Source organism: Sparus aurata, chromosome 16 (genome assembly GCF_900880675.1).
Source record: "Sparus aurata chromosome 16, fSpaAur1.1, whole genome shotgun sequence".
Classification (NCBI taxonomy): domain Eukaryota; kingdom Metazoa; phylum Chordata; class Actinopteri; order Spariformes; family Sparidae; genus Sparus; species Sparus aurata.
In genome coordinates, this window is record NC_044202.1 from 9,983,635 (window position 1) to 10,001,493 (window position 17,859).

Below are 17,859 nucleotides of genomic sequence, written 5' to 3' on the forward strand. Positions count from 1 at the left end.
TAGTGTGTATTTTCACAGTCTTAAACTTCTTTAGTTTTATGAAAAACTGCGAATACCTCCAGTTGAAAGATTATCCTTTATATGACGTCTCTCACCATTCACTACACAAAATATGTTTGCAACATAGTTTTTTTCTTGTCAATAATGAAAGTAAGTGGAGAGAAAAAGCATGTTCATGTCAGAAAAAACAAACTAAGTATTCATTAACAATGGAACAATCGTGCCCTCACTTTAAAAATGCATTGTTATCTTTATGCAAACATCACTGTTTCTGTGTGTGTGTGTGTTTTGTGGGCCATGTGAGAGAACTAATGGTCATTCATAACACAGACATAAGCATCTGGCATTCAGACATTTCGCGAAGAAGAAATATTCATGGAAGCACAGTATCTGTGTCAGAGTGTGAGCTCTCGCTGTAGCTGTGACCCCTCCGTGGAAAGGTCACTTCTCCCTGCCGCAGTCGGTGCACAAGATGTTGTCGCGCTGGGTGAGGAAGCCGCGTCCCACCAGGGACACGGAGCAATGCATGCAGGTGAAACACTCGCTGTGCCACTGGCGCTCCTCAAAGGAGATGTACTTGGCTCCTGCAAGACCTGCACACATCAAACACAGATCCAGGTATTTACATAATGTGCAGGTTAATTCATCCTCACCTCGCCTCACCTTGTTTATCCGACAGTTCCCACACAGATGCAAATAAAGGCCTAAGAAATGTGAGTGAATGAAAACATGAGCACGACGGGTGACTCACTGGTGATGGGCTTGGTGCAGCCCACGCACTTCTTTGCATACAGGTTGCTGAAGCATTCGAGGCAGTAGGGGTAGTTTTCCCTGGAGGTGAAGCGCTGACCCGACAGCTGCTTTCTGCAGCCGATGCATAGGAAACACTCGCGGTGCCAGGGCTTGTCTTGGTAGGTCACTCCGCCTGTTGTGATGGCCTGGAGGTGACGAAGGTCCACACGAGGTGAGAAAAAAAACAGACGTGACATTTCAGTAGCATCCTTTTACAATGCAGCCTCAGCGTGAGTATCAAAACACCAGTCAGGGGGATTTACTGTGCCGCAGCAGTCAATACATAGAAAACACTCAGCTGTAACACTACCTTCTTACAAGCGCAGCACTGGTAGGCGAACTGCTTCTCGAAGCAGGGCACGCAGAAGTAGCCGGTGTCTTTTGGGATGAAGGACTTGGTTCCTATTGGCTGCTGGCAGCGGTGGCACAGGAAGCAGGTCTCATGCCAGCTGTTCCCCTTGTATTCCATTTTGCGGGAACCTGGCACAGGGGACGAGAGCGACTTAGTCAGCATATGGTACCTCTATGATAGAAACACTCGGCAGCCTAAAATAGTCGTGCTTTATCTGTAGGGAGAGGAGGATGCAGTCTTATGAATTTTGGAGACAATTTCGAGAAAGCAAGAAACTGCACTGAAGAGCCAGAAAAGCGACTTAATGGATTCTGTGGTGTGACATTCTTCTTCTTTTTCTTTTTTTTTTTTTCCAAATTCATTATTATTATCATCACAGGTGTCACTTGTACTAGGGACGTTGCAGACCTTTTTGGAAATGAACAATTTTGGCCCTAAGGTAACTGCCTCTGGTTTAGCTCCATATTTTTGCTAATTAGAATCTTTCCCCAAAATGTAGAAATATATCTTTATTCAAACAAATTAGACAGAGGTGTCAGCAGGATTACACAAAAACTACTGAATGAACTTCCACCAAACTTGGATTGGAGGAGGGGTCTCAGCCCATGAATAGAGCACATGAACTCTTGGCTAGCATCTATTAGTGAGTGCAAAAGGGGCACTGGCGGAGGTATGCACTCTACGTAGTGCCATTCTAGCTTATGTTCATATTTCTATTTTTCGCAGCACTTTCGCTTCTAGTTCATCCAAGTTTCATCCAGATGTAGAATAAATAATCTCTAGGCCCAGAACAGCTACAAAATTGACCTTGTGGTGAAATTGTATATCAGCCACTGTATTCACAGTCAAACTTTCAATATCAATAATGGATTTTTTAAAAAAAAGTAATTTATATACATGTGAAAATATATTCTGATATTGATTTTCTGTGATTGTCTGTTCACTGTCCTCATCCAAACTTACCAGGCATGACGGTTTTCTTGCATGTGCTGCACTTGGAGGAATAATCATTAGCGTGGCATTCAGTGCAGAGCAACAAATCATCCTTGGCAGCAAAGGCCTTCTCCACCAGAGAGCGGCTGCACTTTGCACACTTGAAACACTGCTCGTGCCAGTGGCGATCCTTGTAGGACAAATCCTGTAGGTATTTAACACGTTATTTATTGCACTTCGGGTATTCTGTAAGGTAAAATATCTATTTAGAGTGTCCATGGATATAAATAAGGTACATGTGTTGGTGTTTTAGCAGTTCAAGGTACATCAAAATAACCTTAGCTTGTAAAATAAACAGTTCACATTCTTAGTTACACGTTTCTGACGTCAAAGCCAGGGTAACACTGGGTCTTCCTTACCTTGCAGTTACAGCCAATTGGTGAAGAGCAGCCCTCACAGCAGTTGGCAAACAGGTTCTCATAGCACTTAGTGCAGTACTGCGTGTCCTCTTTCATTATGTACTTCTTCCCCAGCAGGGAGTCTTTGCAGTAATGGCAGTCGAAGCGCTCGCTGGTGGACATTGTTGTTCTTAGCTGCAGGTCAAAGAGAGCATGAGGTGGAAAATTGGACAACAAAAGAAGAGCAGGGAAAAAGAAAATGGATTGAAAATGCCCTGTATTAGTCCAAGCAATCTCTTCCCCCCTCTCATCAAGCAATGTTTCCCTTGTCTTTCAAAAGAATCTGAAAAAAAAAAGAATCTTTGTTGTATAAATGATACCTCAGTCGGTATGAGGCGAGGATGAGGCTGAGGCTGAAGCCGGGGGCTGCGGACAGTGAGCGGTCCGGGCACAGGGATGGGGCAGGGATGAAGAGGGGTGAGGCAGGATTAGGGGGTATCCACTGGGGGGGATCTTCTATAAATACTGGCCCTCTTATTAGCGGTAATCTCTGGGGAGAATGAACACGCTCCACTACATCATTCTGCACCTTTTAAGGGAGCTGATGGTGCAGAGATTGCTGAGCCTTTGAACCTCATGAACTATTGTTGAGTTATTCCAGAAATGTGTAAAAAGCAAAGAGAGATGCATTTTTTACGACTAGAACATTGGGAAGCATGACTGTCTACCATTCGACTGATGTCAGTGCCTAAATGTTTGATCAACTTCACATATATACACATCAGTAAAAGATAAGGTTTGAGCCTAAAGTTGCTCTTTTCTCCTGTATCAGTTTGGATTCACGGTCAGGATAGTTGGCCAGTTGGATGCTGTGACGTGTCTGGACACACTTGTGGCCTTTGTCACCGCCTGCCCGCCACACGCACACGCACACACACACACACACACACACACACACACACACACACACACACACACACACACACACACACACACAAGCAGTTGCAGATGGCTTATGAGAGGTAGGCGCCAGCAGCTTTGTGGTTGCCAGGTACAGAACTATAATGCCAGGACCTCTCAGTAGCTATTGAGAGCACCTTGGCAGCACTTCAGAAGAGGGAAGCAGCGGGCCTGTGGATGTTCAATCCATCCACGGCACACTGAAGGAGGAGGAGCTGAAACGACAGTTTGATGGTGACCATCTTGCTGATAGCGATACACTTGTAACCTCGTTAAAAACACATTCACCGTGTGTTGATCCGGAACAATAGGTGATTAGCAATATATAGTTATAATAAGTGGTTTTAAACTGACCCAGTTTGGGTCAATACAGCTTGATGTCATGGAAGTCGTGTGGGATCATGGGAGTCTTCATTGTGAAACAGAATGTGCCATCACGGCGGAGCAATACGATCACTAGTAAACATTAAAGGCTAGGTTGCTAATGCCCCGACGTCCTTCCTCTATCTCTCATATCATCTTGTGTTTACCCACCCCAGCCACAGTCTGTTCACCCTGCTGCCACCTGGCAAAAGATACAGAAGTATCCGCTGCCATACCACCAGACTACCGAGCAGCTTCATTATCCAGGCTGTGAGCCCACTGAGGAAATGTGATGGTGATTCTGGGCTATATAAACAAAATTGATTTTGAGACTCCTCACATAATCATCAGCAATTGTCTGGGATAGATGCAGCACAAAGGATTCCAACGTAATTTGGTTTTATTAAAGCCTTGTGCTTTAGAAAATGACAACAAATTGAAGTTATAGCAGCTACGGAGGGTAAGGGTTTTATTGATAGGCCACCAAATTAAAAGAACTGCTAACTTGGATGAAATTTCTCTTGGCGTTAATGTTGTCGTAAACATTTGGCTAATGCAATTACACAACACAACAAGAAGTCCAGTCTTTTTTTTTTTTTTTGCTATTTTAATGCAGAAAGCTTACATATTATATTTTAAACTGGCACCAGACTGACTTGACTTTACATTACTGTTGGGTCAGTCACCCAGTAAATATTGCTCGTTTCATTCCAACTGGCTCAAATTTTACATTAAAATTCTCACACACATGAACAAATAACACACTGGGGGCACATCAATCCATTATTGTGTGTGGTAAAGCAATTTGTGTTGGTGCTATATTGACCCAAATTGGATCAATTTTGACCTACAGCTTTTAAGTGTGTCGTGTTGGGCACAGATCATTACGGTACAGTATAGAATTCAGATGCACTTGATCTGTCTGCATGTGACTTAATCACATATTGAGTGAAAGTCAAAAATGATTGTCTGAAACAGCAAATCTTGCTTTTCCGGCTGGTTAAAACAATCCCTGCTTTTTAAGCATCTTTGACTGACAGTCGACTAATTACATTTGAATCTTGGAACATGTGCTCGTATCAATTTTCCAAAAGGATCAGGGGGCGGACATCTTCATAAAAATAGCCCGAGAAGACCACCAGCCCGGCCCACCGGCCTAATCCCTCGAATACACACACACAGGAAGGTCAGCGATGGGGATGAGGCTGAGAGGAATGCGACTCTCTCTCTTTTCCCCTCTGTTTTCTCTTCAGCGCCACTCCTTGTAAAGAAATGTGTCTAGAGTTACACTCCTGCGAACGACTACGATTGTAATGCGTTGTTGGACCAGCAGATGATGTCAAAACATGTGTCTGCGGTGTACGTAGGTGGCATCTACAAACCTCCAAGGAATAATGTGAGACTTTGACCGACAAGCTGCGTGTCATGTAAGGCTTTCAACACAAAATAACCACGTCATGCGAAGAATTCAGGTGTAGGAACTGTCTACGACTGAAGACGAGCCATCCTTATAGGTTTTACTTATTTCTAAGTAGGTGGATACGCCGGATTACATAGAGTCATCTGCTCTCTTTGGATTAAATTACCACTGTATTGTAACCCTCGCTCCCTGCTGGTGTTCAGATCAGCCACTGCAGATCACAAAGCCATGCATGCAGACCTTAAATAAACCCAGAACCAACTGTAGGCTGAGTATAGTCATCGCCTCTCAAAAGCTTCTAATCTTTGTTGCATTGGTGGCTGCTGCACAGTATGTCTGTCATCATGTGACATCAAACCGGGCTGGAGGTGACCTATATTCACCAGCAAACAAAAACTCTCATCTCTTCGAGTGCATTAACATGATATGAAAATAAATTGCGGCCGACGGTTATTCGCTGGATATTAAAGCAGAGATTATTGTATATTGTGTTTATACTGTCAGTGTTAATCTGCGGCCGTGCATGCCTGTTTGTAATGTTAATATAACCACTCCGATTTGTTTCTGATAGATAACAGGTGCTGGTCTTTGTCCCTTGGATTATTAACTTGTACAGCAGGCAGGGCCAACTCTGCAGAGCAGAAAGCCTGCTGATCTTGCGTATTCCTTTTTGCCTGCTTAATCCTCTGAAGTCAACTAGTGAGCAGCTGCCAACAGATTTCGTATGCGGGCCTGTCTAGCCCCAATAAATAGGCCTTTATTTGACCTGGACTCGGGTGTCCTCTTATCTTAATGTATTCAGTCTTTACAATAAGGTGTCAGTGGCTGTTTTCTCTCCCCCCCCACTCTTAATCGAATGATCTCAGAGAAGAAGAGAAGCATTTACTTTGGTGGCTCCTTTGAGGTGGCGACTTGTTGTAGACTGAGACAGATCAACGCGACACAGTTGCATCTCTCTGAAGCACAAAGGCCTCGCCGCACCAGAGTTGACAGCTGGTTGGCATGGTGATGACAGCATAAGTGGGCTCCATTAGGGTTCGAGATGAGGGGCGTCTCTAGTACTTAATGAGAGGACTCACACAAACCTGGCCCTTTGAGCTGGCCTTTGCACTCTTCTGCGACGTGGAGGGCTCGCTTTCAACGCAACGATTTCGACTGAACAGGATAGCCACATAGGGGGCTGCCAGGGGGGCGAGGAGATACAATCTACTAAGTCTACTATCTCACAAAAACCTTACACCCCTTCAGGGAGGCCCCGTGAGCGCCCGGTTAATGCCTCCGCCAACTTTTTGCTCCCCCCGCCCTCCCCAGTTCTCACCAAAATGAGTCATGGTATGAGTGGGTGACAAGATCCTGTCACAGAGCCAGACATATGATCTCCGCTGCTAAAGAGGAGAGAAAGTTGTCTACCCCTAGGAATGCACAACCCATTAAAATGTTCTCTTCGTCGATCCCCTGCCTCCTCCCGGCCCACAGACTTTGCGCTATTCGGTTTGACTGTGTAGACGAAGCTGCTGATTACCTTTGGGTGCCAGCAGCGACTTTGTGCACAAAACACACCTCAGTAAAATCAGATAAATAAGAAATGTTTACTTTGAGTTGTGTTCAATTATTCACCGCCCGAAAAACAGAGATAGTGTTTAAAAGCATACTTACCTGCTACGAGGAAAATCTCAGGCTTCTGTCAGCTTTAGACAGCTCCAGAGCCCCAAAGACTTCCAGAAGGCTTCCTTTATTCTCCAGCTCTCCAGCAATAACAACCTCATCCTCAGTGTGCTGGAACATTTCCTATTACATGAATAGTGCAGCACAAATAAACACTCCACGTTATTGGACGGATCCAAAAAGCCCAGCAGCCATCAGTATGACAGGAATTGAATAAACTTGAACTCATTTGTCTGCTAGGACCAAAACATAGAATTTTAATGATGGAGACAGCAAATGGTAAAATGTTTGTTGGCTTTATTACAGCTCTTAATTAGCCTATATCAGAAACCAGCAATAACTGACATTTTTGTCACTGTGGGGCAGCGTGAACAAGCTGTAAACACAACATTGACATAAAATACTATTGCATTTAAAGCTGATGGAAATGTGTTAGCAAAAAGCTGCTTATTTACACATTAATTAGTTATAAAGGCATCTTTAGCATTTATTTGCTGTTGTCCTCTTGGGCACCCCATGAGTCGTTTTGACTATGCTTTGGTCTCCACCAACTCCTGAGAGAATAATCTGCTCTTTAGCTACTGGATGCTGCACTATGTTAACCAGCTAGTTGCTAACTTTGTCTATCTGATGTTTGATGAGCAGGTGGGTTTGGACAACTTTTTCACCGTCTGAAGCAACCAAAAATGAGCCCATAGGCTGTGACGCTCAAACAACAGTGCTTGTGTTGCTTTACCATTCTGAGGTGACACATTCCAGAATGCAACAACTCTGCAATCAATCTTGCATTGCTTGAAGCATCTGCGTTTGCATACCTGTGTGGACCATGTATCTGGCCCTTAAGTGCACCAGAAGGGGTCAAAAACCAAAACAATCCGCTAAAAGACCCTATAAACCTCTGTTGAGATGAATTAAACTGCAGAGCTGGGTAAATTTTGGTTTGTTCAGTTCGTCTCTTTGAGAAAGACTGTTCGGTTTACCCAGTCATTTTATCAGTTTTCCTCAGATTTTGATTATAAACACATGGATGAGAGGCTGGCTAACTAAGCTAGCTAACGTTACAGCTCAACCGAGGAGGATGCCTTTCCATGTTACAACAAGCACGAGCCTCTCTTCCATGAGTTAATGCAGGCAACTCACACAAAACCAAGATGGATAGCATATGAGAAAGATATGCATTTTTGATTTTGGGGTGAACTATCCCTTTAAGAACTATAGATACAGTAGATGCAATAGAGTAATGTTCTGTGTCATATTTAACTACGCAAATGTTAGATCCACCGCTGAGACCAATGGCCTCCTCTGTGACACCGTCTTGAGTGCTGAAAGGGACATTCCCCCCCCCTACCACCGTGCCACCTGAACTTTCACATTAATCCCCAACTGACATCAATGGATTATTCACGCCACTGATCCTGGCAACATTTATCACATACTCTGACCCGCAGCACTGAGCGAGGCAGATAAAGATGTGTCATCTCCGTGGTGAGGAGGCGACTGCAAAATACCAGAGTGCTAGCGAGGATATGGGGTAACTAACAACAGCAGTAGGATCGAGGCGTATCCACCACAACACTCTCATCAATCACTTATCAAGGCTTTTGGAAACGCTATTTATACTTCTGCCCGCATTGCATGGCACTGTAAAACAGCGTGGGCAACATCTTTTGGAAATGACACTCGATATAAGCACAAAGAGCCGTGCATTGGGTGGCATCGTGTAAAATGTGTTAATGTCGCAACCCAGTCAAAGTCTATGCTTAAATGTTTATTAATCACATTCGTCTTGCTATATATCTCTCCAGTATCAGGCTATCAGGTATTTTTAATGGTGTCGCAGAGTTTGTAATTTCCTGGAAAAACAATAAAAATGTTAATGACTCATCCTCAATTCACGGGCGTATACTTATTTTGCATCCCAAAAGCACTCTTTTTTTTTTATCATGCTGTCACGTAGATAAAGATTGCAGACAAAGATTGTTTGCATCTTATTCCCACACAACCCAAAGCGTCAGTATTTGGCAATGAGGAAATTTGGAAATGAGAGTCAGTTATCACGAATTGTACCTTTAAGGGCAGCAAGCAACAACTACTTTTTTTAAAGGGTTTCCATGAAATACACGATTAGCTGTTTTGAAAAAAAGCGCTGCATGATCCACTCATGTTTACTCATTTGCCCATATCTTTATTTTTCTTTGACACTATCAGACATCTACAGTTAAAACACAACATTTGGCAAAATACAATGATTTGGCAAAAAACTTGTATAGATCGACTCACCGATTATGTCAGTGAACTGGCAGAAAAAGGAGCGTGTCTGGTGAAATCTGCACATCCGACCACACACAAAGATTTCATCTCACTTGGTATGCAGTGTTTTTTTTAAGGACTCAAGCAAAAATCAGTGCCAGGTCAGACAGTATCCAGAGACAGCCTGATTCACTTTTTTTCTGGTGCTGTGACACACTCACAGACTCAGACAGCAGGGGCAGAGAAAGCCACAGTTCCTCATTATTTGTTTTTTGTGCAAAAAAAAAAAAAGGAAAAAAAAGAGAGAAAGGAAGAGAGGATGCAAGAGACAAACGATACACTCGAACAAAAAAAAAGAAAAGAAAATCTTTTGTTCCTTAAAGTCACCAACCACATTGGACAAGAAACCTTTGTTTTCATACATGAGATTGGACTGTACAATATGAGACCATGAGTGGCAGTTTCATAGTAAAAACTGTGGGCCAGCCGAGGTCTTGGATGACAGTTTTCTGAACTCACAATAGTTCCAATCTAAGACAGCACAGTGAGTCACACAACTCCACATGAATAAAAGTGCTATATCTCTGCTGCGTTTTTGGCAAGACTTTTTCAATTAGGTCATGCCAACAGGATTACCGACTAATCAAAACAAAGGCGAAAAAGAAACCTTCAGTGTAAAATTGCCTCCCTGGCTGAAAACGTCCACCCCACAACACTAAAACCATTGTCTCGGACGTTATCCTTTCCAAGTGTCTCTCTCTCTCTCTCCTTTCGCCTGGATTCGCACGTAAAAGGTGCAGCGCAACCACATCCACTGCCTGACAACACTTGCACATTATAAAGAGATTTCAACATTAAAAATATATACAGCACATTGTTTCTTTTCCCCATGAATGCAAGCACTATCGGCGCTCCCCTCAGTCTGGTGCACGTACAGGAATGATCAGTGTTAGTGGGCTGGTTTGATCCTGATGATGATTCAGTTCACTACAAGGTTTATATACAGGTTTCACTATGGCATCTGGAACCATATTCCATAAGAAAAATAATTAAATTCATCCTAATTTACATCAATGGTCCCTTTTGAAAGTGAAGAAAATATCAAAATGAAACCTGAACCTGAAACATGTTTCGAGTACCTTGACCAAGAAGACACCGGCTTATCTTGCATAAAATGTTGACATGGTTTTGCACAGTACGTTCTGTAAAAACTTGACCGTCATGTCAATAGCTGCTGAGCGCTGTTGAGATGCATTGTTCATGGATTAACATTTAAAATCGATGCGATATTTACAGATGCCGAGCTGTCTTTTTTTTTTTTTCGTGGTGTGATCTCGAGTGGTGTCGGGTTGGCTGTAAACAAGTGTAAACAAAAAAACAAAAAACAAAATCCAGAGGAATATTTTTCACATGCAAAACCTCTCCAAAACAACACTGCGGCGCGGTGATTCAAAGACAGAAATAACCCTCAACGTTTCACATCTTTCACATTGTTCCCAACAGGTCCCAAACATGTGGGCGGATCTTCCATCCCACACACGCTTCACCATTATGGTAACATCTGCGTGAAACAGTTGAAAAATATCAGTGTAAATATTTTAGGTCACGTTGTGGGACGACAGTACAGTGCACAGAGCAAAATAGCTCCTTCAAAAGACTTGGTAATATTCTTTTTGTGCTCTTTCCCATCACTGTATTCAGTTAAAAAAATCACAGACTCTGTGTAGATCAAAACAGAATGCAACATAATTACAATGCGGGAGTTTTATATTGCAGTACAGTGTCTCTGTACTGTACTGTCATCATCAACGCGGGACTTCCGACTGCAATTCGACACATCACATGTGACAATGAACAGCTCACTACATGATTAAAATAGAAACTCCCTCTCACAGAGCACAGTCACGTCTGCTGTTGGAGACCTTCCGGATAATGATCGCCACATGCCGTCTACAGCCACCTCATATGATGACCGGCCATCTTACTGTACATATGTAAAGATAAGGTAACCGTTGGATTAGCAGTGCAAATGCAAACTTACAAAAATATGGAGGAAAAAAATGACAGCTACATAATTCCCAAATTACACAATATGTACATGACACAATTGAACTATGTTCACATTTGAGTTCGGTAAACACTGCATAGGTGACTGCATCACTAGCACAGATGAGATTGTTTTGTTTTTTTTTATCATATAATGCCTCACTTGAATAAATATTACATAAATATTTTCACTTCTTGTGTCGGTCTCCGTCTGCAGCCAACACTAATTTCGATTTCCACTTCATGATAAGGTGATATTTAAAGAAAAAGAAAAAACGAACAAACCTTGCACCATGAATGTTCTCTGTTACACAGGAACATCCACACAATCCAGCATTCACTCTAATAATAGAACAAAAAAACATTAAAAAATAGCAGCAAATGTGGGCATGTTAAGCAAAACATGGGTTGAAATAATAATAAAAAAAACTGTAGTGCATTTGTAGGTCATACAAAATAAATAAGAAATGAATCAGACAAAAGGCAAAGTAAGGCTTAGCGAAATTGGCTTGCAAATAAAATTTAAAGAAAGAAACAAGATGGATGTCTCACTGTGCCACTTAACCAACTGAAGAACATCCTGTGGGAGCTCGGGACAGAACAGTAATGAACCTTCATGTTAAATGAAGGACAAAAATCTTAAAGCACTGCCTTCAACAGCAAAACAAGCACTGCATAGCCCTTCAGAGCACTATCCGCCCCAGTACCACTTGTCAAGGTTATTGAATGCCTTGTACTCCTTGTGCCTACGCAGGTAATCACAAGCCAGGCATGTGTGCTCTGCCCAGAAATAGGCCTTCTTTACTTTAAAGTGCCGCCGCCACTCAAAGTACCTGAGGTACATTTCCTCGTTCTTGTCCAAGAGCAGCAGGTAATCAGCCAGCTCCTTGGGCGAGTTGAAGTCGTCCACATGGATGAAGGCGTCTCCCTGGATAAAGTTCTCGTAGTTCTGCCTGGGCGGGCCTAGAACCACTGGCACTGTCCCCACAGAGAGCGGGTTGTACAGTTTTTCAGTAATGTAGTCCTTGTGGATGGAGTTCTCAAAAGCCAGGTAGAACTTACAGCTGGCGATGGTGGGGAAGTAGTCTTGGTCAGAGATGTACTCTCCGAAGGCTTGTCCATACGCGTGAACCTCAATGTGTTTGTACAGCTCATTGTAGTATTTCACCCGCACGTGGTCCTGGTTCCAGTTGCTCACAATCCAGCAGATCAGCTTGTTCTTACTAGGTGGGACAAAGTCCTCCTCGCCCTCCGCTGCTACGATGGACCCATAAGGCACTTCAATGTCAGCATCCTGACGGTAATTGAGAGTCAGATTGAACATGTTCTCGATCCCAGGCAGCTGGGAGGAGTGCGACGGCGACTCCAGGTTCATCCATACCCACTTCTGGAAGGAGGGTCGCTGGACCGGCGGCAGGTTGGACAGATCGGTGCAGATGTCTCGGTGATGGATGACGACCCCATCTGACTTGTTGTAAAAATTCCTGTCCGCTGTGATGAAGCAGCCCTCGATGTTGAAGAGAGAGCTGCACACGCCCAGGTCGTAGGTTTGTCCGAAGGGCCAGAGCCAGATCAGGACGGTGGTCACGTTTTTATCGCTCTTGGTGGAGAAGAGGTTCTTGACCCGGTCTGTGGATACCGTGGACTCTACGGGACCTGATAGCCAGCTTGTGGATGGTTTAAAATACATCAAAAACAGAGTCACGAAGCATCCCAGTATGAAAGTGCCGAGCAGAAGGGGTCGTAGGATTCTGTGGACAGGTGTAGATGGCATACTCCGTCCTGAAAAGGGCACACCAAAGGAAAAAGATCAAGAGGGGGATCAACGGGATACAACATCCAGACTAATCTCTTAGTCTTGTAAAGGTGTTTCACATTACCACGATGTGTTTATGATGTCTATTATACTGGATCATTGACTCTGAACATTAAATACAGTTGGCTTGTGAGCATCTATGAGTATATGTAAGGCAGTCACTGCTTTGGATCAATACCCATCAGGACAAATGTGTTTTTGCCTCCTCGCGAACATCGAAAATACAAACCTGGTGGATTTGACTGAATGCTGAAATCCAAGCACGAGTAGGGGGTGTGGGAATCTGAGGGAGCAGTTCCTACATCGGGTCGACGGTGGGATCAATCTTCTTTGCGATTCAGCGCTCATGGGCGAGGGAAAGAAAAAGGCTGCAGGTCACACAGCTCAAGAGACGCCTCTCGCGCTGAATAACAATGATCCGTAATGATCTAATGAGGTGTGTTTGATCTTGAATGTACAGGTCTTCTTAATGATGCCTCCTTTACGTGAGCAGAGAGAGAGAGAGAGAGAATCAGAGAGAATCAATTAGGGCTGGAGAAAATGGAGAGACAAGGCGTCACCACAGAAACAGGCTGCAAGTTATATGCAATCAACATGCAGAGAGGAGCCAATCTCAACCAAATCTTTCTAAATTAGCTCGGAAATGAAATGAAAACACAAAGGTCTTTGCGGAACCGCCAGTTAATCGTGGATGTTATTTCAAATCTGCCTGTTAAGCATGGATGTAGGCTTCCAGCTGATATTAGTTTTTTGGCTTTGTAAGAGAATGCTGCCATCTTAAGGCTGAGGAGGAGAGTGGAGAGGCCCCCTGACTCTCCGGCTCTCTGTGGCTCAACACACCTGCATCTGCATAAAGAGGCCATGCAAGCAGATAGAGAGCGGCGGACCTTGAGAGGTGACTCGCCATCTATTCGAGCAGATTCACGTCAATGAGACCGGCTTCGACACACATTTCCCCTTGCGTCATCCTTCCTACATGACATACGGGGGCTGATATTGGCCTCATGTGTGACGGCGCCTCTTCAGTCTCTCCCATCTGTGACTTTAGGTGCACAGCTCTGCGCACAAAGGGCCACATGAACGGAGGCCAGATGACTACAGCTCCTTTTAAAGGCTTACGGTATCAATACATTTTCATGTAGGGGCAAGTCCTCTTACACCACTGAAACATGTTCTCTGTCATCGGCTGTGATAAGCTCTCTGTTCCCACAAGGAGGGATGCAGCCCCATGCGTACCTTATGTTGGTGTGGATTCAGAAAGGCAAGCGAAGAGTAGCGTAGCGCAGAGATCAAAATCAGGCCCATTAAATATGCAGTGTGTGGTAAAGTTATAGCATCTCCATGGAGACGCTGCTGAGGTCACAGTATTTAACATGAGAGGGTAATATGGCTCACACACACTCGGTGTATGTTCCTCCTCTCTTCTTTCTTCTTCCCTCTTCCTTTTCCCCTCTCTGCACCAAGAAATGAGACCTGAGGGAGCCATGTGCAGCTCAAACGCTCACTCAGGACTCGAAAAATAACATAAATGGGGGTTTTGTCAAATGCATTGTGATGTATTTGGGACACGGAAAGAGCATCGCATGGGTGAGTGTAGTCTGCAGCAGGGGCTGTGAAATGAGTGGAGAAGGAGGTGAGTAGGGGGGAAAAAAACGCAACCACAAGATTTTTTTTTGGGGGGGGAGCATCACAGAGATGCATCGAAATCCCTGATGAGGATTTGGTAACAGGTAGGCTAGAGGGCAAAAAAAAAGAGAAGAAAGACACCTTGCATTTTTTTTGATTAATGTGTGATGTCAGGGAGGCCAGAGCACTGATTGTGAAAGGACACTCCATCCCAGGTGAGAATCAATTCCCAACCAGCGAGCACTGAAGGTCATTATAAAAACGTGATGCCATAAAGTGGAGCCACTGTTTAAAATGGTTGTCATCTTTCATTTATTTATTTAATTCTTTTTTTTATTTGGCATGACACTGCAATGTAAGTTGATGAAGAATACTGGGACATTACATGTGTTGCCACCGTCTATTATTTTTTATTTTGCGCACCAAAAACGCGCAGATATATAAATAATGGCGTGAAAGATGGTGCTGCAAAACAAATGTGCAATGCAAGATGTAAGAAAAAAAAAAGAAAAAAACACACACACACACACACACACGAGCCGTATTCACTGGAGGGGAATGTGTGTGTGCCCGGTGCTTTTAGGGATGTAAATATTTCTATGTGGGGAAAAATAACAGGAAACAGCCGATCGGTCCATTCATTTTGTTTTTCAGCGAGGGGTTTTTTTGCCGTCAAAAGCAGGTACCGCTGCTCAACCGTGGGGTGCAGGGGGGAGGAAAAAAATAGCCATGCATTTCACTCACCATCTCGTCAGGCGTGAGTCAAAATAGACCTTTCTTCTCATTTCCCTCCAGAGGTCCGTACCCTGCTCAAAGACACCTTGCAACATACGGGAGATGCGGATGCGTTTGGAATAGAAAATCGCGCCCTTCCGCCGTATTTGCAGGAATAGATCGGGATGAGCCCACATCCATCGTCTTGATCGCCACAAAATGATGGTACCTTTACTGTGGCAATGTGCGCCGAATCTATCCCCGCTGATGCTGCCGCCGCCGCTGCTGCCGCTGCACACCGACGCAACGAATGATGGCTGCAGACTTACGAAAAAAAAAAAAAAAAAAAAAAAAGAAAAAAAAAAGGGAAAGCAGTCAAATTGGAGGCTACCCCGTCAGCCTGCAACATAGATTCATGGCTCGGTGTGTGAGGACGCCATGTATGCTCAGGGATGTGATGCGATGTGGAATAATTCCCTGCCGGCTGCCCATGCGCTACCTTGCTCTGTTTACCGTCAATGCAGCTGCAGGCTGTGGCGGAGCTCCAGTAGTGTGTGTGTGTGTGTGTGTGTGTGTGTGTTTGCGTGTGTTTGTGTGCCTGTGTGTGTGTATGGGATGCTGAGATTCAGCGTTGGTGCATATTACACTTCAATCATCCCCTCTGAAGGTTCCCGATTGCGTAAAACAGGTGAATCATGTTCTGCTGCGAGGAAAAGCGCGCATCGGAAAGGTTTCCTCTCACTTGGCCCTGCGTCGTCTGTTTATCCGAGTAAAAGAATAAAGGGAGGTGTGTGTGCGTGTGTGCGTGTGTGTGTGTGTGTGTGTGTGCTACATGGCTGCCTTTTTAGTGATGTAGCACTGAGCCCAGAGGCTGAACTATGACCGCCTGTTAGCGATGAGGATGCACCACAACCTCTTTGTTAATGGAGAGTCATTTGTGCCCATTTCCACATCATTTTCAGGGTAATTCACATCACTTGATTATAGATTGATGCCTCAGTGCATATTTCTGCCACAGAGTCAGTTAGAGTTTACGCCTGTCAGCCCATGAATTAGTCATCTAAAAACGTGCACTCTTAAGATTTCCCCAGCAAATATTTTATCAACCCCGAGACAAAAGCTCTCGCATGAAGTGCGTCAGAGTGATGTGTACGCTGTGTCTTAAATCACAGAACAACCAAGAACCTCATAACAATTTTTAATTATTAATCTATAGGCTAACGGTGTAATAGACCTACTTTTATTGGAAATTGTGCCTCAAATTTTAACAAATTTCACTCTAACCGACTGTCTGGCATCCTTCAAGGGAGGGTTCAAGGGACAGCGACTTGGCTCAAGCAGCAAAAACACTCACAGAGGACTTAATCGCATTATCAGTAACTTATTTTCTGATGCAGAATATTAAATTATTTCTTTATGAGGTATCAAAAGGGGCATTTTATTTGTGTCACGTGTCCTACGGCAGCAAACGTATGCCATAGCTAAGCTATCTAGCCGCCCTCGCAGAATGGCGGGAACAGTCCCATTGGTCCGATGGAGCGGTAGGCTTTTCGTTTTTAGGATTCTGGGCCGTCGGACTAATGGGCCTTCAGTCCAATGGAACATTTCCAGACTTTTTGGGGTTTTCGGAATGACATGCTGATGACCAGAAAGAAGGCCAATACTAACATTAGGTAGCAAGCTAGAAACACAGGCAAAAACAGCCAGGATTTATGGAGCATCTGAACAGATGAGCTATTATGGAAGTACAGTTCCATTTATTTTTGGTTAGAGGATCTGGTTGCTGGGGCTACTACCATAAACCAAACTATATCCATCGCTAATATGGATTTCCCGGGGATGGCAGGACATCATTATATCAATTCCCTCGATTACATGTAAGAAACAATCTATGGGGGCCAGATAATCAACAACAATCAGCAACATACCACGCCTTTAATTCGGAAGGGAGGAAGACAACAGCAGGAAACCCAGAGAGACGAGGAGGGAGCCAGGCAACAACCACAAACACCTGGAGACACCTGGGAGGAACGTGGGTGTTGACGAGAAACAGCTGCGGCCACAGTAGATTACTTGTTGACGCACTAAAAGATAAGACTGATGACACTCGACAAGTTCCACGGAAATGAAAAAAAAAAAAAACCCTGAAAAGGTCACTGATACTCTTTCACTTGTTCGATGAGTTTTAAACCTGAGGAAAGTTATGCTGTTTACTTAATCTTTTATTTAATGTATTTAGATCTTAGTGTGTAAAACTGCTGCAGTGCCCCTTTAAATAAGTGTATATCTCTGCCAATCCAATTCGGGTTCATATAAACGATGCATCTTAATCGGACAAGTGACGTGAAATGATTTAATTTTCCCTTCCCAACAAAGGAAGGAATAGGAATAGGAATAAAAATAATCTTGCTTCTGCCCTCCACCCTCTCTGTGCTCTTCGCCTGTTTCAGCAACTTGACTACTGTCCTGTCATCCCTCTACTGTTGTCATCACTTTGTTACGGCTCAGATTTCAGGTTGACGTG

The 17,859-nt window shown here is 43.9% G+C and overlaps 2 protein-coding genes across 3 annotated transcripts; both read right to left on the bottom strand.

Annotated features, from left to right (window-relative positions):
- Positions 1 to 62: 62 nt before the first annotated feature.
- Positions 63 to 7,014, bottom strand: fhl5 (four and a half LIM domains 5). 2 transcript variants are annotated; one of them, XM_030443604.1, is made up of 6 exons: positions 6,875 to 7,014; positions 2,497 to 2,670; positions 2,108 to 2,282; positions 1,103 to 1,272; positions 752 to 938; positions 63 to 593 (listed from the first exon to the last, which is right to left on the bottom strand). In XM_030443604.1, the coding sequence occupies exons 2-6, from the start codon at positions 2,656 to 2,658 to the stop codon at positions 442 to 444; spliced, it is 846 nt and encodes a 281-aa protein (XP_030299464.1). In that variant the 5' UTR covers positions 2,659 to 2,670; positions 6,875 to 7,014; the 3' UTR covers positions 63 to 441. The 2 variants fall into 2 exon arrangements, with proteins under 2 accessions (XP_030299464.1, XP_030299463.1); XM_030443603.1 differs by lacking the exon at positions 6,875 to 7,014 and adding an exon at positions 2,856 to 2,988.
- Positions 7,015 to 9,042: 2,028 nt separating this feature from the next.
- On the bottom strand, positions 9,043 to 16,113 carry fut9a (fucosyltransferase 9a). Its single transcript, XM_030443602.1, has 3 exons — positions 15,366 to 16,113; positions 13,225 to 13,474; positions 9,043 to 12,961 (listed from the first exon to the last, which is right to left on the bottom strand). Exon 3 carries the CDS (start codon positions 12,951 to 12,953, stop codon positions 11,871 to 11,873), a length of 1,083 nt encoding a protein of 360 aa, XP_030299462.1. The 5' UTR covers positions 12,954 to 12,961; positions 13,225 to 13,474; positions 15,366 to 16,113; the 3' UTR covers positions 9,043 to 11,870.
- Positions 16,114 to 17,859: the final 1,746 nt, after the last annotated feature.